The 27,706-nt window shown below is 43.4% G+C and overlaps 1 protein-coding gene across 1 annotated transcript; it reads left to right on the top strand.

The window, feature by feature from the left end:
• Positions 1–2,176: 2,176 nt before the first annotated feature.
• Positions 2,177–27,209, top strand: ZNF184 (zinc finger protein 184). The gene is made up of 5 exons (XM_021697173.1): positions 2,177–2,199; positions 12,538–12,605; positions 21,022–21,148; positions 21,466–21,561; positions 24,811–27,209. Exons 1-5 carry the CDS (start codon positions 2,193–2,195, stop codon positions 26,760–26,762), a joined length of 2,250 nt encoding a protein of 749 aa, XP_021552848.1. The 5' UTR covers positions 2,177–2,192; the 3' UTR covers positions 26,763–27,209.
• Positions 27,210–27,706: the final 497 nt, after the last annotated feature.

The raw sequence follows: 27,706 nt of genomic DNA, 5'->3' as shown, positions 1-27,706 counted from the left end.
GGGACCAAATTACTAAATTCAAGTCCCAGCTTCCCCATATATTGGCTATGTCATCTTGGGCAAGTTACTCAACTTATTTGTGCCTCAGCTTCCTTTGTTGTAAAGTAGGAATAATAATACAGAAATAACTTCATTAGGTTGTTTTACGAATTTAAAAAGTTAGAAGGCAAAAAAGCACTTAGAACACTGCCTGGCATAAAGAAAGTGTTAAATCATAGCTGATTCCATATTGTCTCTTTCCTGATGGCCAGTTATCCATGTGTTGGCTGTCCTTTCTATCACTTTCTTTTCTTCTACTTCATCTTTTTCTTTTGAATCATGGAAGAGCTTTAAAAGAATATTCTATACATAATGGACTCACTTTTCACAGCATCAGTTCAGTTCTTCTCCAGTATGACTTTAATTATGTTGCTTCATTTTAAATGTGCTCGCTATATATTTTTATCCTTTTTCATCTAGAATGTCTTTTTAGTATTTTTTTTTTTTTCCAGCTTGTTCTCACATCTTTCTATCCTGTTTCATTCAGGCCATGTCTTCTTGCAAACTACTGAGAATACCAACTTGTTCCCTGAAATTTTCTAGTGCCTACCTTAGATCTTTTCGGAAATCTGCTCTTAGAGACTTCTAATTTATAGTTCCCTTTCCTTTGACTGTGAATGTTTTTCAGATACTCAGTGTTAGGATTTCCAAGTTTAGTGTTTTGTGAGCCAAAAGACGGAGTGACTTGATCTTAGGGCCTCCATCCCAAAGCTGGGGACGCACAGTAAAGTGCGTGCGCGAACCACACATGGAAAAATGTAAAAACCTACCGACTTCTATCGGGTTCTTTTTCGCCAGGAACATACTGACAAATCGGCGTCGGACTCCATTCGCAGCTGGCTGACGCAGGCAAAAAGCACGCACTGCTGTAGGGCTGCAGGGCTGTAGGGCTGTAGGGTAACAGCTCCTCCCGGTTTCCTTTAACATTAAAAAAAAAAAGTGGGTCGTGACCCATTTGAGAGTCCTGAAAGCAACATGATGGGTCACGACCACAATTTTTTAAATGACAAAGGAATAGAGCACTAAGTAGAATGCAGGACAAGTAACGAGGCAAATAATGCACCGTGAAGGGCTTGTTCGTGTTTTACATGTTTTTGCTTACAATCTGTTCGGTCACACAAACTTGAAAGTCCCCGCGTCCCGCTGCTCCCACCTGAGGCGTTTAGAAGCCAGTGACTGGCGGGGAGAACTCTCGCCACGTCCAATGGGAAACCTTACGCGTTGCTGAGGCCTCTGGGAAATGGAGTTCAGTGTCGTGGGGCATTCTGGGAATCGTAGTTCGGCCAGTCCGCCGGGTGCGGTCGAAAGCCCGCGACGGGCGGGGGCGGGGTTCTCTCCGCGCGACCGGAAGTGGCCGTTGAAGCCGGCAGTAGGCGTGAAAAGAGGCTGGCGTTGGGGAAGTGCAGCCTCTTCGGCTCGCTTCGCGAGGTCTGGCGATCGTCCCGGCGCTTCCGGACGCGGGATCCGAGAGTGTGGCTCGCCCTAGAGGGAGGGAAGCCCAGGTATCACCATGGCAACCGCCAGCCTCGCGGCCGCGTGACGTCACCCTTCTCACTTGGCTGGAAGCGGCCTCTGCGGGAGGGAGCCGGGGAGTCCTCGAAGGGGGCGCCCCTCGCCTCCTTCGGTGCGGGGCGGTTCCGCCCTGATCCCTTGGAGGGCTTTGTTCTTTTGTTCCGGTCTGGGAGGAAGGACTGGAACGGGCCCCGCCCTGCTTGTCCACCTTCCAGCTTTCCCCCCCGCAACAGGTGTGTCTTCCTGCGTCCGAGCCGCGGTGGGAGCCCGCAAGTGTGCGCGGAGGTGACGGGCCGGGTCTGGGGGCGCCTCTGGCCAGATTCGAGGGTAGGCACCGAGGGGTTTTTTGCATCTGGAGCTGAAGCTGCGTGCTCGAGCTCCCTCTCTTTTTGTTCCGCGCGAGAGCCTGTGTAGTGGCTCTCGGCGGGCGCTTCTCTTTTCCGGGGATCTCTTGGCCACTGTGCAGAACTCTGAAGTATGATGGTGACGCATGCTGCTGACCCCGTGCTCTGTCTTTTAGGGCCGCCAGCCTAAGCGTGTGTAGGGGCTCGTCTGAGCCCCAGACCGAGGCCCCAGCTGGAAGGACGCTGCTGCGGAACCCCTGGGCTCCAGGTTCCAGAGGAACGGAATGAGCTCCTGAGATGGAAGGTAGGCGGACGCCCGGGATGATGGAGGCAAAAGAGCAGTCGGGACTGGACGATCCAGTACCTGACAGCTGGTAGAGGTGGGAGGAGGGAACCTCATCCTAAGGCGAGAGAAGAAATGACTTGCATTACGGTGCGAGATTCTTACTTAACGTTTATCTGAAGGGAGTTAATTCTCCCTGGCTTCGGGATCGGGGAATGAAAAGGAGCGATGATGCAGAATGTCTGTGGTCCTTACATGACTTTTATTTCTTAAATATTAGAATGATAATCTTTTAGTCCGAAGAAATCTTGGTAATCGTTCCTTCAGTACAAGAATTAAAGTATCCCTGGCAGATGGCCGTTTCTGAAGCCCATGCCTGGAGAAATGTGGCATTAAACTCTCCATTTTGGGTGCAGACTAGTCCCTTGGTGGCTCTTTCCTTTTTTTTTTTGTTAAGTTCCTTATGTTAGGCAGAAGTGCCTATCCCTGTAACTTCTGTGTTGGATCTTAGTTCTTAGTTTCCAAAAGCAAGAGACTGTTCTCTCTCTCACATTACTGCCCTTCAGAATGTGAATTCAGCTGTTAAAACTCCTACTCATAAATTCTTTTCTAAGCAAAACAGCCACAGTTCCTTTGATGGATTTTCATATGATATATCTGGATCTCTTTTCCCGAGACTCTGCTGCCCCAGAGCATGCTTCTTAAAATGCATTTCCTAAAATTAAACATAGTTCTTTAGGTATGTCTATGATAAGTTCTATAGACTTTTAATACCTAAAAGTACTTCTTTCGGTTTGGATTATAGTTCTGCTGTTTAGAGTCAGATTATATTTGCTTTGAAGAAAATCAGTGATATTATGCTGTAAGCTCTAGGTCTTTTTTACATAAACTATAGCGAACTAGATTTATGCCGTCCTTGTCTAAGAGAATTGCTTTTTACCCTTGATATCAGGACTTCACATATATGATTGTTCAGTTTTTTGGCCAAGTTTTCCAGCTTGTCAGAATAACTATGAGTCTTCATGTATTCAGGGTTTTAAGTGTCCCTTCCAACTTCATGTCACTGGCATATTTAATGAGTATTCATTCTATTTCTTCCTTCATGTCCTTGAACAGGTCAGAGTTAGGACAGAGCTCTGTGCTGTGTTGCTATAGACTTTCCTCTGCATTGTCACTGTTTTTACATTCTGTAGGTATCAGTGTGCACTCAAGTTTGCTTTAACCTGTTATACAGTTCTTCTTTTTTTGAATTTGTTTAGTATCATTAGAAGTCTTAACATTACTTATTTATATAGGTTTGAGCCATACCTTATATTAATTCTCAGTTCTTTTAAGAGTGCAGAGAATCTCTTTCTTACAACTGCATGTGTATCTAAAATTATCTCAAAACCAAAAGTTTAATTTTAAAAATCAACTGTCTTTTATTACATTATCAGTAGACAATTATAAAATATAATAAAAATAGAATAGCAATCTGCTTACAATAGCATCAAAAATATGCAACAGGAATATAATTAGCATGTGTAAGAAGATCTGTACACTGAAAGCTACAAAACATTGCTGAGAAACATTTTTTCCAGCTATATTAAGATATATTTGACTCCTAACATTGTGTAAGTTTAAGTCGTCCAGTGTGATGATTTGATATACCTATATGTTAGGAAGTGATTACCATAGTAAGCTTAATTATCACGTCTCTCATCTCACACATTTGCCTTCTGTGTGTGTGCACGGTGAGAACCTTTAAAATTTACTGTCTCAGAAGCTCTCAAGTATATAATACAGTATTGTTAACCACAGTCACCATGCTGTACATGAGATCCCCAGAACTTATTTATCTTATAACTGGAACTTTGTGCCCTTTGACCAGCATCTCCCATTTCCCCCACCCCTCAACCCCTGGCAACTCTGTCTCTATGTGTTTAGCTTTTTTAGATTCCACGTATAAGTGAGATCATGCAGTATTTGTCTTTCTTTGTCTTATTTCACTTAGCATAATGTCCTCAAGGTCCATCCATGTTGTTGCAAGTGGCAGGATTTCCTTCCCTTTTTTTAATTTTTTTTTATGACTGAATAGTATCCCATTGTGTGTACACATATCACCACAGTTAATAGAAATGTAAGTTGATATAACTCCTTTGGAAAACAATACAGACGTTCCTCAAGAAATTAAAAATAAGGGGTGCCTGGGTGGCTCAGTTGATTAAGCGTCTGCCTTCCACTCAGATCATGATCCCAGGGTCCTGGGATCAAGTCCCGCATCGGGCTCCCTGCTCCAGGGCCGGGGAGGGGCGGGGATTGCTTCTCCATCTCCCTCCCCCTCTCCCTCTGTTGCTCCCCCTGCTTGTGTTTTCTCTCTCTGTCAAATAAATAAATAAAATCTAAAAAAGAAAGAAATTAAAAATAGAACTACCATATGGTCCATCTGGGTACATATCCAAAGAATATAAAGTCTACCTTGGAGAAGTATCTGCACCCCTATATTTATCACAGTATTAATCACAATAGCCAAGACACAGAAACAACCTGTTGTTTCCATCAACAGATGAATGGATAAAGAATATGCAATATATATATTTCCATAGTGGCTATATCAATTTACATTCCCATTAATAGTGCACAGAGGTTTCTTTTCTCCACATCCTCACCAATACTTACCAATAAAACTCCTAGAAGAAGACTGAGGAGGAAAGCATACTTATCTTTTGTCTTTTTGATAGTATTCATTCTAACAGGTGTGAGGTGATAATCTCATTGTGGTTTCGATTTGCATTTACCTGATACTTAGTGCTATCAAGCACCTTTTTATGTACCTGCTGGCCATTCATGTATCTTCTTTGGAAAAATGTTTGTTCAGGTCTTCTGCCCATTTTTAAATTGGATTATTTGTTTTTATGCTGTTGAGTTGTATGAGTTCCTTAAACATATTTGATACTAACCTCTATCAAATATATGGCTTGCAAATATTTTCTCCCATTCCATAGGTTGCCTTTTCATTTTGTTGATGGTTTCCTTTGCTTTACAGAATTTTTTTTAGTTTAGTGTAGTTTATCTTTGCTTGTGTTGCTTCCGCTTTTGATGTCATATTGAAAAGATCGTTGCCAACACCAATGTCAAGGAGCTTTCCTCCTCAGTCTTCTTCTAGGAGTTTTATTATTTTAGGTTTTTTTTTTTTTTTAAAGATTTTATTTATTTATTTGAGAGAGAGAGAATGAGAGACAGAGAGCAGGAGAGGAGGAGGGTCAGAGGGAGAAGCAGACCCCCCCGCTGAGCAGGGAGCCCGATGCGGGACTCGATCCCGGGACTCCGGGATCATGACCTGAGCCGAAGGCAGTTGCTCAACCAACTGAGCCATCCAGGCGCCCTTATTTTAGGTTTTAAGTCTGTAATCTATTTCAAGTTAATTTTCATGACTGGTATACAGTAGGGGTTCATTTTCTTTGTTCTGCATGTGATTATCTAATTTTCTTACCCCCATTTTCTGAAGAGACTGTTCTTCCCCCATCCTTTCCGCATTGAGTATTCTTGGTTCCTCTGTCAAATATTAACAGGCCAAATATGAGAGGGTTTATTTCTGGGCTCTCAATTCTGTTCCATTAATTTGTGTCTGTTTTTATGCTAGGACCATATTGTTTTCATGGCCATAGCTTTGTAATATAGTTTGAAATAAAAAAGCGTGATGCCTCCAGCTTCATTCTTTCTCAGGATTGCTTTGCCTTTTGGGGGTCTTTTGTGGTTCCATATGAATTTTAGATTGTTTTTTCTATTTCTGTGAAAAGTACTATTGGAATTTTGATAGGGATTGCATTGAATCTATAGATAGCTTTGGGTAGTGTGGACATTTTATCAATAGAAAGTCTTCTGATCGGGGCGCCTGGGTGGCTTAGTCGGTTAAGCATCTGCCTTCGGCTCAGGTCATGATCCCAGGGTCCTGGGATCGAGCCCCGCGTCGGGCTCCCTGCTCAGCGGGAAGCCTGCTTCTCCCTCTCCCACTCCCCCTGCTTGTGTTTCCTCTCTCACTGTCAATTAAATAAATAAATAAAAACTTAAAAAAAAATTCTTCGATCCACGAACACGAGATATGTTTGTATTTATTTGTGTCTTCTGTGATTTTTTTTCATCACTGTCTTAGACTTTTCAGAGTAGAGGTCTTTCACCTACTTGGTTAAATTATTCCTAAGTATTTTGTTTTTGATGCTATTCTAAATGGGATTGTTTTCCTTCTTTTTTAGATACATCCTTGTATAGAAACACCACTGATTTTTGTATGTTGGTTTTGTATCCTGCAACTTTACCGAATTTGTTGATTAGTTCTGACAGTGTTTTTGATGGAGTCTTTAAGATTTTCTCTGTGTAATATGTCATCTGCAAACAGATAATTTTCCTTCTTCCTTTCTGATGTAGATGCCTTTTATTTCTTTTTTTTTTTTTTTTAAAGATTTTATTTATTTATTTGAGACAGAGAGAATGAGATACAGAGAGCACGAGAGGGAGGAGGGTCAGAGGGAGAAGCCGACTCCCTGCCGAGCAGGGAGCCCGATGCGGGACTCGATCCCGGGACTCCAGGATCATGACCTGAGCCGAAGGCAGTCACTTAACCAACTGAGCCACCCAGGCGCCCGCCTTTTATTTCTTTTTGTTGCCTAATTACTCCAGTTAGGACTTCCGTATCATGCTACATAGAAAAGGTGAGAGTGGGCACCCTCCCCTTGTCCCGTATCTCAGAGGGAAATCTCTCAGCCTTTCACCGTTGAGTATATATTAGCTGTAGGGTTGTTACGTCTGCTGTTATGCTGAGTTTGAGAAGTATTGGCATAACAGTCTCATACTGGGCTTGTCTTTGTTGGGGGGTTTTTGATTACTGCTTCAGTCGCCTTACTCCTTATTGTTCTGTTCAGATTTTCTGTTTCTTCATGATTCCATTTTATTGGGTATATGTTTCTAAGAATTTATCTGTTTTTTATAGGTTATCCAATTTGTTGGCCTAGTAGTTTCTTCTGATCCTTTGTATTTCTACGGTATCAGTTGTAATGTTTCCTCTTTCATTTCTGATTTTATTTAAGCTTTTTTTCTTTTTTTCTTAGTTTAGCTAAAGGTTTTTCAATTTTGTCTGCCTTTTCAAAAAGCCAACTCCTAGTTTCATTGATCTTTTTTATTATTTTTCTGGTCTTTATTTCATTTACGTCTGCTCTGATCTTTGTTATTTGCTTTTTTTCCTGCTAATTTGGGGCTTAGTTTGTTCTTCTAGTTCCTTGAGGTGTAATACAGGTTGTGTATTTGAGATCTTTTTTCTTACTGTAGACATTTAGCACTACAGAATTCCCTCTCAGAGCTGCTTTTGCTACATCCCATAGGTTTTGATATTTCGTTTCCATTTTCATTTGTTTCAAGATATCTTTTGATTTCCCTTTGATTTCTTCTTTGACCCTTTTGGTGGTTCAGGAGTGTGTTATTTAGTGTCCACATATTTGTGAATTCTCCAGTTTTTGATCTCTGGTTTCATACTATTTTTGTTGGGATAGACTGTGGGTATGATTTTCGTCTTCTTAAATTTGCTAAGACTTGTTTTGTGATCTGTCCTGGAGAATGCTCCTGTGTCCTTGAGAAGAATGTGTATTCTGGTGGTGTTGGATAGAATGTTCTGTATATGTCTTTTAGGTCCATTTGGTCTAAAGTAGGTTCAAGTCCAGTTTCCTTGTTAACTTTCTGTCTGGATGATCTGTTCATTGCTGAAAGTGGGGTACTCAAGTCTACTACTATGCATTGTTGTCTATTTCTCCCTTGAGATCTGTTAGTATTTGCTTAACAGATTCAGGAGCTTTGATGTTAGGTACATATGTATTTATAATTATTATATCCTCTGGATGAATTGATTCCTTTATCATTATATAATGGCCCTTTTTGTCTCTACAGTTTGTGACTGTTAAGTCTGTTTTATCTGATATATGTATAACTACCTCTGCTCTCTTTTGCTTTCCATTTGGATGCAATATCTTTTTCCATCTGTGTACTTTGAGCCTAGTGTGCCCTTAAAACTGAGTGAGTCTCTTCTAAGGCAGCATATAGTGGGTCTTATTTTCTTTATCCATTCAGCTACTCCCTTCCTTTTGATTGGAGAATTTAGTCCATTTATGTTTATTAGTAAGTAAGGACCTACTGATGCCTTAATAGTTATTTTCTGGCTGTTTTATACTTCCCTGGTTTCTTTCTTCCCTTTTGCTGTCTTCCTTTGTGAATTGACCATTTTTCAGAGAGGTATGCTTTGATTTCCTTTTCTTTATCTTTTCTGTGTCTACTGTAGGTTTTGCTCTGTGGTTATCCTGGGGCTTACATAAAACATAGATAAAACATTTTTCAAGCTGATAACCAACTTAACTTCAATTGCATACAAAAACTCCACCTTTTTACTGCTCCTCCCATTTTATGTCTTTGATGTCACAATTTATCTCTTTTTATATTTTGTATTTATTAATAAATTATTGTAGCTATAGTTATTTTTAACATTCTTGTCCTTTAACCCTTACATAAGAATTAATGTTGAACAGACAACCATATTACGATATTAGAGTGTTTTGAATTTGATTGTACACTTATTTTTACCAGTATGTTTTGTAATTTCATGTTTTCATGTTATTAATCAGCATCCTCTCATTTCAACTTGAAAGATGCCTTCCAGCATTTCTTGTGAAGCAAGTCTAGTGGTGAACTCCCTCACCTTTTGTTGTATAGGAATGTCTTTCTCTCCATTTCTGAAGCACAGCTTTGCTGGGTAAAGTATTCTTGGTTTGCAGGTTTTTTTCTTTCAGCATGTTGAATATGTTATCCCACTCTGTCCTGGCTACACGGTCTTTTGCTGAGCGGTCTGCCAATAGCCTGACAGGGCTTCCCCTTAAATGGGAGGAATTTTTCTTTTCCTCTTCCTGCTTTTATAATTTTGTCTTTGATTGTAGACAGTTTTATCATAAAGTCTTTTATTTTTTTTAAGAATTATTTATTTGTCAGAGGGAACACAAGCAGGGGGAGCTTCAGGCAGAGGGAGAAGCAGGCTCCCCGATGAGGGACTTGATCCCAGGGCCCCGGGATCACGACCTGAGCTGCTTAACTGACTGTGCCACCCAGACGTCCCTATCATAATGTGTTTTAGAGAAGATATTTTTCACTGGAAATTATTTGGAGACCTGTGAGCTTCATGAACTTGGAGGTCCTAGCTTCTGCCAAGATTTGGGAAATTCTTAGCTATTATTTCTTTAGATAACCTTTCTGTCTCTTTTTCCCTTTATTCTTCTGGGACTCCAGTAATGTGTGGATGCTTCTTTTAATGGTATCCTATTGTTTACATAGCAGTTCTTCATTCTTTTTCTCCTATATTCTCCTCTGACTGGATAGTTTCAAATGACCTGTCTTCTGCCTCACAGGTTCTTTCCTCTGCGTGGTCCAGTTGGCAATAAGTGTCTTCCATTGCAGTTTTCATTTCATTATGTTCTTTGGGTCTAGAATTTGTCTTGTTCTGCTTTTTTGTTTATGATTTTATCTGTTAAACTTCCAATTCTGTATATTTTCCTAATTGCATTTAAATGTTTTTCTCTGTTACAGCTCACTGAGCATCTTTAAAACAACTATTTTGAATTTTTTTTTTATCGTGTAAGTCATAAATCTCCCTTTCTTTAGGGTTAGTTAAAGGAAAATTATTGTATTCCTTTGGTGGTGTCATGTTTTCTTGATTTTTCATGTTTCTTGAAGTCTGGTGTTATGTCTTTGCATTTGAAGAGGCAGTCACGTCCTCCTGTCTTTAGTTACTGGCTTTGGGAGAAAAATACCTTCTGTCAGCCCCGTTAGGGATTCTGAGGTGTTCTCAGACCTACTGTGGATATGTCTGCCCCACTCTTCTTGTTCCCTTGCGGGGAGGATTTCCTAAAATTGTGCCTTCTCTCAGTCCTGCAAAGCTAGGCCGGGTGCTGACAGACTCATATTTACTCTCCTTTGGTACCGAGTGCTCAGGCTTTAGTGCTTTTCCCCCAATCCTGCAGAGTCAGGCTGGCCTGTGTGGGCTCACGAGCTGTCTCCGAAGTCTTGCTGTCACCGCCATCAGGGATGTATCCAGGGAGCCAGCCACAGGGGGCGGGGTATGTGTGTGCAGGTGAGGCATGCAGAGCACTGGGGGTGCCCGTAGGCTCGCTGGGCGAATCTGCAGCTGAAGCATCCCCAGTGGCTCTTTGGCAGGCTTGCTGATGGAGTCCACAAAGGGGCTCGTAGGATCTGTGGTCCTTTGTTGCCCTCCAGGACACTGGCTACTGTTCCCCCAGCTGCTCCCCGCCCCCCGCCCCCCAGGCACTCAGGACACTTCAGTATTCTGGTTGGATGAGAGGGGGGTGGGTCCGTTTGGTGGCATCCCACACAGCTAGGGAAGCTGAGCGCTCACACGCTCTTTCCCCTGTGGGAGAAATAATGGCCAAGAAGGTCTCTCTTGGCACTGAGCTTTACCACCTTGGAGGTGGGGGTGTGACACAGACAAAACGAAACCGCCTCTTACATCGTCAGTGCATCCAGTCCTGGGTTTTCTTTTTTTTCCATTCTTTTGTTTGTTTGGCTTTTTTTTTTTTTTTTGCTTCTACCATGTATTGAAACTTCCCTGCTGGACTCCTGGACTTCCACAAAGACACTCTCATCCATGGGTGATGGTCAAAGTCTGTGTTCTTTGCAGGAAAGATGATAGGAAACTCTTATTCTGCCATGTTATTACTCCTCAATGCTTTGCCTATTATATCTTTTACAAATGTAAATCAGCCAAGATGGTTTTAAGTCCTTGCTTTTTTTTCTTCTTGGGATTTTTCACAGTTGTATAGTCAGGATTACTTTTCATGTGCCTCTGTCCCTTAGAGTCATAATATCTGTAATATATACTGAGCGTTTGTTATTGCCATTTTCTATAACCAACATCGTTGGTTTCTGCAGGTCTCACTGTTGTTGGTTCTCTTGGTTTCTGTTACTTGAAATCAGAAGCATCTTATCTGAGACATTTGTCTTGATTCTGTTTTCCTAAAGTCTAGGTTACATATCTGTTCATGCACAACATTTCCTTCTGCAGTTAAAAACTCTAAAATCACAACTTCATTTTTTTCTCAAGATTTCTATTACAAATCAGTTTTCCCTTACCGATCAAATTTAAGTCGAGAATAATACATAGTTCCTTTTATTCTTCCTCTGCTTTCTGAGAATTGGGCTTTCCTGTGAACCATTACTCTGAATAGACCTCTCCAAGAGCAAAGTTTGTTTTTGTTTATTGACATATAAGTTACGTATATTGAGTGCATATATTAAGTGCACTGATTTATATGTATTATATACCAGTGGAATCACCACCCACAGTAAAATGTAGGATGTTTCTGATGCCCCAAAAGTTTCTGTTGTGCTCCTGCTCAGTTCTTATTATCCCTCCAGAGTTATCCACTGGTCTAACTTCCATTACCATCGATCAGTTTGGTTGTTTTTTTTTTATGTAAGTGGAATTATACAGTTATGTATTCTTTTGTGTTTGGCTTGTTTTGCTCAGCATGATGAGGTACGTCCATGTTACTAGGTATATCAATAGCTCATTCTTTTATATTGTTGAATAATATTCTGTTGTATGAAAATATTGTGGTTTATTTACCCATTCACCTGATGAAAGACATTTGGGTTGTTTCCAGTTTGGGGATATTATGAATACACTGGCTACAAACAGTCTTGTACAAGTCTCTAGGTGGTCATGAGTCCTGCCACTCGAGTGGAATTGCTGAATTCAGAACAAGCATTTGTGTAACTTTAGTATATAACTGCCGAACAGTTTTCCTACGTGGTTGATACATTTACTCCCCACAGCAATGCACAACGTTCCAGTTGCTCTGTATGCTTGCCAGCAGTTAGTATGGACCATGTCAATTTAATTTTTAGACATTCTGGGCAGTGGGTAGTATAAGTAATTGTGCCATTGTGACATTTAATTTATATTAATAGCAAAATTTTAAAGGGCCTTTGAAGACTTTGGGGAAGTAATCGTATTATTTATTCAGATGTTGTTCGTAGCAGAGAAGGCAGCAGAAATATTTTGCTTCACTTAATAAGGAACAGATTGAGTTGAAGGCTACTGTATGTGTCTAGGGACAGAACTGTGAACATTGACATAACGCTTTACATCCTGAGTCTACTGATGAGGGTACCAGGGCCCTCGTCAGCAGTTATCCTGTTTCTGTTTTTGGATTTGGAGAAGTAAAGGAAATGGCATAGTTCTTGCTATTTTCACATGGAAAGATAATCTGGATTTAACAGCTTGCTGGTAATAGCTAATTTGGACAGGATTCATTGTGGTTTCTTCTTCTCCAGATCTGTCCTCTTCAGAGTCTGCCCTTCTCCAAGGGGAACATACTCTACTCGCATCAGCCAGTTTTCAAGTAAGTTGGAATTCCTGAAATGCCATTTAGTCCTTAGAGTGGATTGTGTATTTTCTGCTGTGGGTATGTTCATTTAAAAACCAATGTTGGGAATTCATTCTGGACTCCCACCTGCCCAGTGACGTTTGAACCTCTGCCTCTCCAACTTCACTAATACATTTACCACTTAACCTCCTGCTTAGTATCTTGTCAGCTCCAACAGTGACAGGGCAAAGGAAGTACAAAATGTGATCCTTTACTTGAATAGACCAAATGACTGCTAAAAACCAGAACGGGTAAATATAAACAAAGCTAAATGAGTACCATGGAAAATAGAGAATGCAAAAATGTGTGGTCTGGAAGGGTCAGGAGAGTTTCAAGGAGTATGGGATTTGCACTACCTCTCACAGGATGGGGGACATTTGGATATTTAGACAAGTAATGTGGGAGGGAGGGATGGGGTGGATTCTAGCTATGGAGAACATTTTGGGCAAAGGTTCACAACAATTAACAGATGTTACATAGGAATCAGAAAAAGTGGGGGAGCTGGTTTATTTTGGCAGATGGTAAACAGATGATTAAATAAGTTGGAATATGACATTCTTCAAATGTCTAGATGAAAAGTTGAAGGCGGGGCGCCTGGGCGGCTCAGTCGTTAAGTGTCTGCCTTCGGCTCAGGTCATGATCCCAGGGTCCTGGGATCAAGCCCCGCCTCGGGCTCCCTGCTCCGCGGGGAGCCTGCTTCTCTCTCTCCCACTCCCCCTGCTTGTGTTCCCTCTCACTGTATTTCTCTCTCTGTCAAATAAATAAATAAATAAAATCTTTAAAAAAAAAAAAAAAGAAAAGTTGAAGGCTTTCTTCTGTAGGCCATTTGTGAACCATTAATGGTTTTTTTTTATTATTATGTTATATTAGTCACCATACATGACATCATTAGTTTTTTATGTAGTGTTCCATGATTCATTGTTTGTGCATACCACCCAGTGCTCCATGCAGAACGTGCCCTCCTCAATACCCATCACCAGGCTAACTCATCCTCACCCCCCTGCCCTCTAGAACCCTCAGTTTGTTTTTCAGAGTCCATCGTCTCTCATGGTTCGTCTACCCCTCCGATTTCCCCCCCTTCATTCTTCCCCTCCTGCTACCTTCTTCTTCTTCTTCTTTTTTTTTTAACATATATTACATTATTTGTTTCAGAGGTACAGATCTGAGATTCAACAGTCTTGCACAATTCACAGTGCTCACCAGAGCACATACCCTCCCCAGTGTCTATCACCCAGCCACCCCATCCCTCCCACCCCACCATTAATGGTGTTTGAGGAAGAAAGGGACAGGATACTGTTTTAGGAAAACCAGTAACTGAGAATTTAGACAAAAATGGTAACCATTGTTCCACCAGGTATAATTTACCTCAAGCCCTCCCTTAATCAGGCTTTTTCTTAGACTTTTCCCCCTACTTCCTGTCCCACAATGTAATCATCTTATCAAAGAAATGATCCCAGTTCTTCCCACTTTGAGCTCAAGTACTTCTGGTATCACTTTATTTTTTATTAATGTATAATGTGATAATAAACTACATGTATTTAAAGTGTATAACTCGATAAGTTTTGACATACATATGCACCCATGAAATCATCACCACAATCAAGATCGTGAATACATCCAGTCAGAGAACATACTTTGTATGACTTGACTCTGAATTTGAGACTTCTTTTGCCCTGATTTGGTCTCCCTTGGTAGATGAGCAGTGAGCACTTGAAAAGAATGTATATTTTGCTTTTGTTGGGTAGAGGATTCTAAGAATGGATTAGTTTCCTTTTACAAGCTTAATGACTGAAAACAACACATTTACTGTCTTACAGTCACAGAGGTCAGAAGTCCAAAATGAGCTGGCCGGTCTGCAGTCCTCCGAAGGCTGTGGGAGAATCTGTCCCCTCACCTTCCAGTTTCTGGAGGCAGCCTGGATTCTTTGGCTTGTGTCCCGATCCTCCATCCTCAGAGCCATGGGTGTGGCATCCTTAAATCTTTCTTCACATCGCCTGCTCTGTGACCTTTTTTTTTTTTTTTTTTTTAATAAGATACTTTTTTGGTGTGTGTTAAAGATTTTATTTATTTATTTGAGAGAGAGAGAGAGCACATGAGGGGGGGGAGGGTCAGAGGGAGAAGCAGACTCCCTGCCAAGCAGGGAGCCTGATGCGGGACTCGATCCAGGGACTCCAGGATCATGACCTGAGCCGAAGGCAGTCGCTTAACCAACTGAGCCACCCAGGCGCCCAGCTCTGTGACCTTCTTATAAGGACTCTTGGTGACATTGGGCCCACCCCTGTAATCCGGGACAACTTCCCCATCTTAAAGTCCTCAACATGATCTCATTGGCAGTGCCTCTTGTTTTTGATAATTTCATAGTTTGGAGGATCCAGACGTGGCTGTCTTTGGGAGGGGCCCGTATTCTGCACACGCAGAGGTCAGTTAGGTCAAGTCGGTTGAGCGTTGTTCAAATGCTTTATATCCTTATTGATTTTGTCTACTTGTTTAATCAAATGTGATAGGGATATTTTAATTTGGGGCCCTCATTATGTAGATTTGTGTGTTCTCCTTGCAGCTCTGTCAGTTTTTCCTTCATATATTTTGAAGCTGCCACTCGGTGCATAAACACTTGGGACTGTTAGGTCCTCTTCACCAAGTGACCTTCCTTATCATTGAGAATGAACTTTCTGTTGTTGGCCTTGAAGCTACTTTGATATTTGATTAGTGTCAGCGTGGTATATCTTCGTTCATCCTTTTGCTCTTAATTTACTTGTGGCTTCATATTTACTTACAGGTAATAAGTAGTTCATTGGGTTGTGCTTATTTCAGTCCAGTCTGGCAATCTGCCTTTTAATTGGGGTGTTTAGAGCAATTATTTAATGTGACATTTCCATTTAATGTGATTGTTGATATGATTAAGTCTGTCATCCAGCTTTTTTTTTTTTTCTGTTCATATTGCCTTCGTTCCCTTTTTCCTCCATTCTTACCTTCTTTTGGAAACTGAATATTGCTTAGGATTCTAGTTTATTTTCTTACATTAGCTTATTAGCCATAACCCTTTATTATTTTCTTTTTTAATTTTCTTTTTTAAAGATTTATTTATTTGAGAGAGCACTGGAGAGAGAGAGCAAGCATGAGGGGGGTGCAGAGGCAGAGGGAGATCCTGGGACCCCGGGATCATGACCTGAGCCGAACGCAGACGCTTAACTGACTGAGCCACCCAGGCGCCCCATCCCTTTGTCATATGTTGCTTAAGGTATACGTATTTGTCACCACTTACTTTCAAGTGGTACTCCCCTTCGTGAACAGAAGAACCTTGCAGTAATGTTCTTCCACTTCTCTCCTCCCAGCGTTTAATGTCGTTGTTGGCACATGCTTTCCTTGTACACGTGTTGTCAACCCCACAATACTTGTTATTTTTGTTTAAGCAATTTTCAGATGTAAATAGTAAGAAAAATTATATCCACATACTTACTATTTCTGGTGTTTTTCAGCTTTATGATGTCTATCAGTGAGTGATAATTAGGGGTGATTTGACCCCGGGACGTTTGGCAGCGTTAGGAGACATTTTGGCTGTTAGGACTTGCTGGGATGGGCTCCTGGCTCCCAGCGGGTTGATGCCAGCAATCCTCTCCCCACAATGATTTAAAAGAATGATTTGGTCCAAAATCATTCAACAACAAGGTTGAGAAATGTTGGTTGTAGATCCTTATTCTCATCTGGTATCATTTTTTCTTCTGCATGAAGGGCTTCCTTAAGATTTCCACAGTGCAGTCCGCTGTTGATGAGTTCTTTCCAGTTTTTATGTCCGAAGAAGTCTTTATTTTGCCATTGTGTTTCAATTCTCATTTGACAGTTTTTCTTCTTTTTAGTATATAATGTTGTTGCTCTGTTTTCTTCTTGTTTGCATTGCTTCCAACAAAAAAGCTGCTGTCGTTTTTTATCTTTGTTCTTTTACATTTATGTGTCTTTTTTTTCTCTGGACGTTTGTAAGATTTTCTCTAACACTGGGTTTGAGTTACTTGATTAAGATGTGCCTCAGTGTAGATTTGTGTCTCGTATGCTTGCAGTTTATTGAGTTTCTTAGACCTCTGAACCTTCATCAAGTTCAGAAAATAATGAGCTATTATTTTTTCAGACGTTTTTTCTGCTCCTCTCCCCTCATTTTGTTTTCAGGGACTCCCTTTGCACACATACTGGGCCACCTGAAGTCCCTGGTGCCATCTCTCTCTCTCTCTTTTTTTTTTTTTTTTTAAGATTTTATTTATTTGAGAGAGAGAGCCCAAGAGGGGGTAGGGTCAGAGGGAGAAGCAGACTCCCTGCCGAGCAGGGAGCCCGATGTGGGACTCGATCCCAGGACCCCAGGATCATGACCTGAGCCAAAAGCAGTCACTCAACGAACTGAGCCACCCAGGCACCCTGCCATCTCTTTTTATAAATTGTCTCCTGTCTGTTTTACTTTTGATATTTTCTGTTTTGTTGTCTTTGAATTTACTTTTTTCTTCTTCAATGCCTTTTGTGCCATGAAGACTATTCAGTATGCTTTTCATCTCCAAACATTCTCACTTTTAGCTCTAAATATTCCATTAAGGTCTTTTTAAAAAATGTCTTCCATGTCTCTATTAAACTTTTTTTTTTTAAAGATTTTATTTATTTGACAGATACACAGCGAGAGAGGGAACACAAGCAGGGGGAGTGGGAGAGGGAGAAGCAGGCTTCCCACCGAGCAGGGAGCCCGATGTGGGGCTCGATCCCAGGACCCCGGGATCATGACCTGAGCCGAGGCAACTGAGCCACCCAGGCGCCCCTCTATTAACTTTTTGAACATATGGAATGCAGTCGTAATTTTTAATGTTCTCATCTGTTAATTTTAGCATCTGTGTTAGTTCTGGGTTGGCTTTAATGGATTATTTTTTTCCTCATTATAGGTTGTATTTTCCTGCTTCTCTGTAGACCTGATAATCTTTGATTGAATGGCAGACACTGTAAATTTTGCTTTATTGGGTTCTGCATGCTTTTGTGTTGAGCCTTATTCTGGGATTAAGTTACTTGAAACAGTGTGTTTGTGTCAGATCTGGCTTCTCACATGTGTCAGGTGAAGCAGAACAGTGTGTAGCGTAGGCCGCCTGGTCCCACCGTTGGGGCCCCGCCTTCCTGAGTGTTGTACCCAGCGTCTGACGAATGTGAGATTTGCCAGTTTGACTGATGGGAACAGAAACTCTTATTTCCAGCCCTTTTTGAGTGCCGGTACCACTCCCTTGAATCCTTCCGGGTGATTGTTCCCCTGCCTCGGTGGTCTCATCACACCCACGCCCTGATGGGCACTTCACTGAGTACTCGAGTGGGAACCTCTGCAGTTCTCCTTGCTTCTTTCCTTGTGCAGCTTTCATCTGCAGTACTCTGTCCCGTGACCTCGAGTCCCCGATTTCCCCGAAGTCTAAGCATTCTCTCTCAGTTCGGGGAGTCTGCTGGGCAGCCTCTGGGTGCCCCCTGTCTGCACCCTGGCCTGGAAACTCAAGGCTGTATGCCAGGGCCGTTGTGTGACTCACCTCATTGGTTTACTGATTCTTAGGGATCACGGTTCTTGGTTGTAGGAAACTCATCGTCTTGGAAACCTCTTTCCTTTGTTTTATCTGGAATTTTTTGGTTATTTCATGCAGGAGTATGGATCCAATCTTGTTAATCTTATCTTGACCACAGCTTGATCCTTTTGAGGTTGTTTTCTTTGAATTTATTACCCTTTATTCATACCATAAGCTTTATTAGGGCAGATCTAGCCCAGCCTCACTCTGGGACTATTTCTCAGGGGCCCCAGGACCACCGTGTACCTCAGTGATTTGCTAGAATGCCTCAGCCAAGTGGCATGACTTAGGGCTAAAGATGATTACTACAAAGGACATGAAACAGGATCAGAAGGAAAAAGATCCTCGCAAGAGGAATCCAGAGAAATCTGGTGCAGGCTTCCGAGTCGTCCCTCTGTGAGGGTCGCATAGAGGCCCTTTGTTTCTAGCTGTGAGAATGTCTCTCCCCGGGAAGCCTGCTTGAGCCTTGGGGTCCAGAATTCTTAGAAGGAGCTGACCCCTCCCGCAGGCACCTGCTGTCGGGCAGCTGTGGGGCAGACCCCAGACGAGGCAGCGTCTGTGCGGGAGGTCTTCATGTGTGCTTGAAACAGTGCGGACAGTCGGGGACGTCACCCTCCAGGTGCACCGTGACACCCTCGGCCCGTGACAATGTAAGCCTTAGTTTTGAGAGTGTAAGGCTCGGAAGCGTGGATCCAGTTCTTCCTGTTGATTAGTAAGGATCGAACAGATCAGACTTGCGGCTGCTCCTTCCTCCTGGGTGCACTTGCCTTGCTGCGGAAGGTGCTGGAACGGTCTGCGTGTCTGTCTTCACGCTGGGTTCTGTCCTGCGTGACTTCCTGTTTCCCGTGGAGGCTGCCGTGCTCCCACCAGATTGATGAACTTCCGAATCCGCGGTCCCGAGCTGTCACCTTCGTGTCCTTGGCTCCGTCCGACTGCTGTTCTTGAGGGGCCCTGCCTCCCTGCTCTGCAGTCTGGGGTGCCTCCTGGCAGGGTGCCCAGGGGGTTTGGGGTCATGTCGGGGTCCTCCTTCTCTCAGGGTCACTGTTCTGTCCCGCTGCTGTTCAAATACGGAGACCGTTGTTGCAGATCGTTCAGTGGGGTAGCCCTTGACACCGGCAGAGCTAGTCCACTTGCTCTTGTGTTAGAAACAAATCTCACGAGGTGACTTACCAATTCTAAAACAAAATTAACTCACCCAGTTTCAAATACAGACTAAAGAATAAATAGTAGGACGCGCCCTGTACGAGGATACTTGGTGATGTCCTCTTCCAGGTTTTCTCTGTCATTTACATATAAACCTTCCTTTTTATAAAAATAAAAACAGGATCACGCCACATACACCATTCTTAACATCACACGTCTTTCCTAATCTGTGCACAGAGAGAGACTTCATTTTAAAATGTCCACAGAGAGCACTTTAGTGTGGATGCGCCATACATTCTTCAGCCGCGATCCTGCTAACGGACATTTCGGTTTGCTTGTCACCCTCTGGAGTGTGGCAGGTGCTGGTGCTATGTCTCTGCACTCCGAGGTGCTTCTGCACAATAAAGTCCTCACAGCAACAAACTGGACTGGGTGACAGGTGCATTTAAAGTTTTGATGGATCCTGTCCTGTCAGACTGCCCCTGGGTGGACCGAGCGAGGCTCCGTTCCTGCCACGCAGCCCACGCGCGCTCCTGGGCCTCGCCCGCTCCGTGTTTTCCGTGGAGCGTTCTCTAGTGGCTCATTTGACACTGTCGTGGGTGAATTGCTTGTTTGGGTTGTTGGCTTTTTTGTTGTAATTGTTGTGGGTTCATCTCTTTTGCTATTTATGGGAATTCAGAATATTGCCTTTTGTTTATGGTTTATTTTAGAAGTTTTACATTTTTATGTGGTTATATCTGTCAGTCTCTTTGTCTTAGGATTTTTTGCTTTCTATATTCCAAGCTTATAAACCCTTTTATTCTGTTTTTGCTTTTTCTTTAAAATTCTACTCCAACAGAAATTTTCATGTGTGCCGTGAAAGTAAGAAACTCACCTTAATTTTTTTCTCAAATAGACAGTCATTTGTTATGACGCTATTTAGTGACTATTCAGCTTATTTTGACTAATTTGAAAGTTGCTTAATGCTATTCAGTTCTTATAATCCTGGGTCTGTTTCATTGAGTTTTATTCCATACTAGGCCACTCTCTTTTACCTTATCTCTTGGTATATTTTGAAATGGGGTAGGGCAAGTCTCCTCCCTGAGTTCTTTCAAAACTATTTTTGGTTATTGTTACACATTGTAGGTAAAACGTTTTATTGACATTGGTAGGTATACTCTTAATACTTCGTGTATCTTAGAACACAGAGATGATGATGATGATCAACTACAACACGGACTTAGCACCCGTTGTATGCCAGGCCCGAAATGAAGCATTTCATGTTGAACATTTCTTTTTTTTTTTTTTTTTAAAGATTTTATTTATTTATTTGACAGAGACAGAGACAGCGAGAGCAGGAACACAAGCAGGGGGAGTGGGAGAGGGAGAAGCAGGCTTCCCGCTGAGCCGGGAGCCCGATGCGGGGCTCGATCCCAGGACGCTGGGATCATGACCTGAGCCCAAAGGCAGACGCTTAAACGACTGAGCCACCCAGGCGCCCCATGTTGAACATTTCTTATTAATTTCTCACAGTAACCCTATGAATGAGGTACTGTTTTTATATTCATTTTACAAAGAGGAAGCATCAAAGTCATTTCTTGGATAGCCCCGTGGCTATCTCGCCTTCCTTCTGTCCATACCGTAAACTTCACCCCTTTCCCAGGTGAAGGCTATAAGGCTAAGGACAAATCTGTTTGGTATTTCAGGAATCCGTGACCTTCAAGGATGTGATAGTGGATTTTACCCAGGAAGAATGGAAACAGCTGGATCCTGTCCAGAGAGATTTGTTCAGGGATGTGACACTGGAAAATTACACACACCTGGTCTCCATAGGTAAGGATGATTTCTGAGTTCGTATCTCAGGGTGTGGAGGAGGAGGGGTCTCTTGTGCTTAGGTGAGTTTTTGCCTTTAATGAAGTTAAGGAACCTAAGATTCCTACGTTTTAAAAGGCTTTGAAAAGGTTTCTACTCTCCTAGCAAGTTGAAGTACAAACTAGTAACTTCTCTGAGCCCACCTTGGTTCCCACATTATACCATGTCTGGGAATTTGTAACATCGAGGCTTTATGTGCTATTCACTGTTCCAGGATTTGTCTCATGTAGGACTTTCCTCCTACTGTAATCAGGCACCTTTTTTCCCCCCGTGAGCAGGACTCCAAGTTTCCAAACCTGATGTGATTTCCCAGTTAGAGCAAGGGACGGAGCCATGGATCGTGGAGCCTGGCATCCCAGTAGGTGCTTCGGGAGGTAAGTGATGGACACCTGCCCAGTGAGTATCATTAACTCTAACCATCAGCCTGGTAAGAGGATTTTATGTCTGAAATACAGATGTATTTGCTTCTCTTTACCGTCTCCCGTGGAGAAAGGAGAATCCATCTGGATTCTTGGGGCTTTGTCAGAACACTAATGGTCTCAACATATATTCTGTTTTGGGATACTCCTTTCAGAGGCAGTATCCTTCCTGCTTTTTTTTCTGAAGGCAACCTCTTGACCTGGACTCTGGATTCCATCTTTCCCACCTCCTTTGGGACCCTGGTCTCTTAATTATCACCTCACTTTTCAGCCCTTACCGCTTGTTTGTTTTGGATCTCCAGGCTCGATGACTAGTACTTTGAAACAGAAATAGTACCCTAAATCTCCAAATGCTTTACTCAGCACTGTTCCTCCGTTTGGCCACCGTCCAATCTGTCACCTCCCTTTCCCAGCCAAACTCTACAATAGTCAGTTCCATACCTGCAGTCTTCATTTTTTATCACCTGTTCCTTAAGCTTCTGACCCTACAACTTAATCTAAGACTATCCCTGAAATTGTGCGTAACTTTCTTGTAGACCATGAATTCCCAAAGTGCACAGAGAGGAGCTTCAAAGATCTGACTCTGAAAAAATATACAGACTTAGTCATGCTAGGTGAGGGATAGATCTCTAAAGTCAGTGAGGTGGGAGCAGGAGTTCTTTTTATGGGGAGAAAAAAAAAGTACTCCATGTTCAAATTTGAGAAGTGCTGGGTCATCAAAATTTTAGCAGGTTTCTTACTGAAAGACCACTCAGAGATTTCTTAAATACGTAATTGGGCAGTATGAATTTCCAATAGGGTTGCATAGCATGTAACATTCTCCCTCCCCCACCGTCCCAACCGTGAAGCCTTTTCATACTGAACCTTTAAAATCTTCCTCTTAGGGGCGCCTGGGTGGCTCAGTCGGTTAAACGACTGCCTTCACCTCGGGTCATGCTCCCAGGGTCCTGGGATCGAGCCCTGCATCGGGCTCCCTGCTCGGTGGAGAGCCTGCTTCTCCCTCTCCCTCTGTCTGCCGCTCTGCCTACTTATGCTCTCTATCTCTGTTAAATAAATAAATTTTAAAAAACCTTTAAAAAAAAAAAATCTTCCTCTTAGAAGACGGTTTCTCAGAACACAGTTTAGAAAAATGATTTTTTAGAAAAATTAAGAGCTTTATTAAGTCATGCTTAACTTTTGGAAAGAAGTTGTCAGGTTTTATTACAAATTAAAGTTTTTGAAAATCCCAACTTGAGCAGATAGAAGGCAATTTTAAAATATTTAACTCTGTACTGAAAAATCCTAGACTTTTCACAGAACGCTTTAGTCATTACCAAAGAGAGATTCCTTTAGGTAAAAATAACATTAGACGCTTCCTGTTGCGTCGTAGATAACGTAGATGGTCCCAGGGATCCGGTCAGTAGGCAGAAGACAGACACTTGAAATATTTGGCCCCGCTCCTTGGTTGACTTCTTATTACTGGAATGAGACATGATGGTAGTCTTGGTAAGCTGGCCTCTAGCCCCTGGCCCTGCGCTCTTCAGCATCCAGAGCGGACTCATTCTCAGCTTCGGATTTGGCTCTTTTTATCTCTGTAAGAACAATGGACAGCTTCACAGACACGTGCGGGTAATTGGGAGTTGTGGGAGTACCCACAGTGAGGTGGCTGCTGGTCCGGGGCCTTGTCTGGATTCTTCTCCTTACCCTCCTCATGCCCTGTCCTCTGGGCCAGTGGAGACTTGGCCCCCGCAGGATCCTGACCAGTAACCCTGACCCGAGCTGTGTCTCTCGGGCCCAGTGCACAGGGGTGTGGTAGGGTTGTGGTCGAGGCCCACAGCTTTGCTTTAGTGAAGTGAGAATTCCTTTCTGCAGCAGGAGTGGTGCTGCTCAGTGTGCCTTCTGGAACTCTCTCCAGTCCTTCATTCTTTGCCACGGATCTAAGACATGACAACGTGGATAACGTTTGTTGCCTTCTCCTGCCCCTCTGGGCTGGACACCCTTTTCCCCTTTAACAGCCTCAGACCTCATGATCTCTGTGTTCCTCACTGTGGAATACTTCCAGAAGGTATTCTTCACGGCCAAGTGCTGTACAAATAGGTCTTTCTTGGTGTTACTCCATTAGTGGAAACACACCCATTTCTCGTACTGCACAGCTGGCCGTTCCCCTGACTCTTCGGGTCCGTGCTGGGGGAGCTCGGCTGTTCAGCTTCGCCCTGGGCTTCCAGACGTCGCGCCCGTAGCCAGGGCGCCCGGGATGGGCGGGGGGAGGCTGTCCTGCGTCTCTGCCTCCTGGTGCACGCTGGCAGTGACGATGGTGGTGATTGTGGCCCTCCTGTCACCAACGGAACCACAGAAATGTGTTATTAAGCAGCTTTGTTTCTTTACTGAATCTACCAGCATTGACTCCCCTGCTGCATGTAGCTGTCCCCTCCCTGGGCTTGAGCGACACTCCGCCCCCTGGTTACGCGCCTGCCTGTCTGTCCTTCTGCTTCCTTTCTGCAGGACGTTTGATCCCGCCTGTCAGCCTGTCTTTGAGGGTCTCCCTTGCCCTCTTTTCTCAAAGACATTCCTGTGGTTTCTCCTCTCCTGTGCTCCCTTTTTAGTGCCAATCCCTCCTCTCCTCTATCTGAACATCTGGGTGGTTCTACTTTTGGCATCTTCCACCCCCACAAACACCACTACAGTCTGGTCGCTCAGTTCTCTTCCTGATTCTCAGAATGCCTGGAGTTGAACTTGCTGTCTTCCGCCCTTAAAGTCTGCCTCTGCACCTTTCCCATTCCTGGCAGAGATGTAAGTGTTCCCCCAGTGTGCCCGGCTAACGACCGTGGTCCCAATTAGCCAGGTCTTCCCTCGCTGTCCTCACTTGAAATCTTTGTTCCAGATTTTTGTTTGCTGCTCGTTGGCAAGGAATCCCCGTTCAGACTTGCTTTCGTCTGATGGTGTCTCCTCTCGGCCATCTCCCATCTCTGTGGTCAGCTTCTAATTTACTATTACCTTCCCGGTTCTTCGAGATTATCTATGAAACTGAGACTTTCTCTTGCCACTTTCATATTTTATTTATCATTATCCTTCACTCTTTCCAGCTTTCTCCCCAAATAATTGGCTACACTTAAACCCCCGAGATTTCCTAAGGGCTTTATTTTTAGCTTCATTAGGTCCTTCCCACAGCAGCAATTATTTGTTCCCTTCTATTTAGAGAATAGAGACATTTTCTTTTTCTTTCAGACTGCGAGACAAGACCAGAAAATAGTTCAGTCCGAGCGCTGAACATCTCTGAGGAGCAGCCATGTCAAGAGGCAGTAGTGGAAAAACACAAAAGGGATGATCCTTGCAGTTCTAACTCTTTAGAGTGGGGGTGCGGAAGCAGTGTAGAGAAGCATCAGGCAAACCAACAGACACTGGCAAGAAAAATAAAAATCACCGAAAAGACAGTACCCACGTGGGAGAGAGGCCCTGTAACTAAGGACTCTGTAAAACGCATCAGTGTGAGTTCAAACCTTGTAACACAAGAAAAATCCCCAGAAGAGACCTCTACTAAAACAAGCGCCAAACAGAATACAAACCCGGTTAAAAAAGAGAAATCTTGCAAGTGCAACGAATGTGGGAAAGCTTTTAGTTATTGTTCAGCTCTTATTCGCCATCAGAGAACACATACTGGAGAAAAGCCCTACAAATGTAATGAATGTGAAAAAGCCTTCAGCCGGAGTGAAAACCTTATAAACCATCAAAGAATTCATACTGGAGATAAACCGTATAAATGCGATCAGTGTGGAAAAGGCTTCATTGAGGGTCCATCTCTTACTCAACATCAAAGAATTCACACCGGAGAAAAACCCTATAAATGTGATGAATGTGGGAAAGCCTTTAGTCAGAGGACCCATCTTGTTCAGCATCAGAGAATTCATACTGGCGAGAAACCGTATACTTGCAATGAGTGCGGAAAAGCCTTTAGCCAGAGGGGCCACTTTATGGAACATCAGAAAATTCATACAGGAGAAAAACCTTTTAAATGTGATGAGTGTGACAAAACCTTCACCAGGAGCACACACCTCACTCAGCATCAGAAAATTCATACTGGCGAGAAAACCTATAAATGTAACGAATGTGGGAAGGCCTTCAACGGGCCCTCAACGTTTATCCGCCATCACATGATCCACACTGGGGAGAAGCCGTATGAGTGCAACGAGTGCGGGAAGGCCTTCAGTCAGCACTCGAACCTCACTCAGCACCAGAAAACACACACGGGGGAGAAACCGTACGACTGTGCTGAGTGCGGGAAATCCTTCAGTTACTGGTCGTCGCTCGCTCAGCACCTGAAGATTCACACCGGAGAGAAACCGTACAGATGCACTGAGTGTGGCAAGGCCTTCAGCTACTGTTCCTCCCTGACTCAGCACCGGAGAATCCACACCAGAGAGAAGCCTTTCGAGTGCACTGAGTGCGGGAAGGCTTTCAGTTACCTCTCCAACCTCAACCAGCATCAGAAGACGCACACCCAGGAGAAGGCGTACGAGTGTAAGGAGTGTGGGAAGGCCTTCATTCGGAGTTCATCTCTGGCCAAACACGAGAGGATCCATACTGGCGAGAAGCCCTATCAGTGTCACGAGTGCGGGAAAGCCTTCAGTTACGGCTCGTCCCTCATTCAGCACAGGAAAATACACACCGGAGAGCGACCGTATAAGTGCAGCGAGTGTGGGAGAGCCTTCAACCAGAACATCCACCTCACACAGCACAAGAGGATTCACACAGGCGCAAAGCCCTACGAGTGTGCTGAGTGCGGCAAAGCCTTCCGGCACTGCTCCTCCCTTGCTCAGCATCAGAAGACCCACACCGAAGAGAAACCCTACCAGTGCAGCAAATGCGAGAAGGCTTTCAGCCAGAACTCCCACCTGACTCAGCACCAGCGCATCCACAGCGGGGAGAAGCCATACAAGTGCAGTGAGTGTGACAAGGCCTTCAGCCGGAGCACCCACCTGACGGAACACCAGAACACGCACACGGGAGAGAAACCCTACAACTGTCACGAATGCAGGAAGACCTTCAGCCAGAGCACGTACCTCGTCCAGCACCAGAGGATTCACTCAGGGGAGAAACCCTTTGGATGTAGCGACTGTGGGAAAGCCTTCCGCTACCGCTCTGCTCTCAGCAAACATCAGAGACTGCACCCGGGCATATGACTCTTCCAGGAAGTCCGCCTTGTCCTTTGGTTAAGTACCGAGGACTCCAAGTGAAGTCAGCGAACCGCTCAAAATACTCTTCCTTTTCACCGTCCACTATGGTACGGAAAGGACGCAAAGGGCTGAAGGAATCCAATGATGCTGTTAAGCAACTCGGTGACATTGGAAAATTGAACTGTTTTCAGCTGCAATTTGCTCTGTGAATGAGGGATCTGGAGTAGGTGGGTTTCAGGAGTTTGGAGTTTTATATTCCAGTTTTGTATATTCACAATATATTCTTGACTAGGATTACTATACATCAGCATTTTGCTGTGTTGCATCTAGCGTGTGTGTATTTATGCATGTTTTGCTAATAGAAAGCATTTGTGCCTCAGTACCTAGACGGGGGATCTATTATGCTCCTGTTCTGATGCATTTAAGTTGATTAAGTAACTGGTTCCTAATAAAAAGAGTTACAAAACATTCTTAAATTAATAATTCATTGGGATATCCTGGCTTACCTCAGGGCAAGGACTAAACCTTCCTGTTCCTGTTTCTTTTAGTCTTCGCATTCTAGGAGTTCTATCACAACTACAGAGATCCTCCTCTGTAGCTAAACCAGTGTCATTTAACCCTCACTGAAGAGTGCAGCCACCTCCGGACCTTTATAAAATTTGTTGCCAAGGCCCCACCCTCGGAGACTAACTTAACTGGCCTAGTGGGTGGGGACAGGCTTCACTATGTTTTTAAACTCCGAATGTGCAGCCCAGAAAGAGAACTGGATTAGATGACCCGCTCCTTAGTCGGCAGCTTCCAGTGGCTCCTCCTAGAAGCCTCACGTAACTTGTAGACGGAATTTCAACTGTCGTCTTGTTTCATAAGTTGGGTTCTCACGCTCTGGGAGGTAGGGTTAATTTATTTCCTCACCGAAGTGCAGAAATTAAACAGCTGTGTAAAGGTCATCT

The sequence above is a fragment of the Neomonachus schauinslandi genome, chromosome 8, assembly GCF_002201575.2.
Source record: "Neomonachus schauinslandi chromosome 8, ASM220157v2, whole genome shotgun sequence".
Taxonomy (NCBI): domain Eukaryota; kingdom Metazoa; phylum Chordata; class Mammalia; order Carnivora; family Phocidae; genus Neomonachus; species Neomonachus schauinslandi.
The sequence above is the reverse complement of the archived record's forward strand: the minus strand, read 5'-3'. Positions and strand labels throughout refer to the sequence as shown.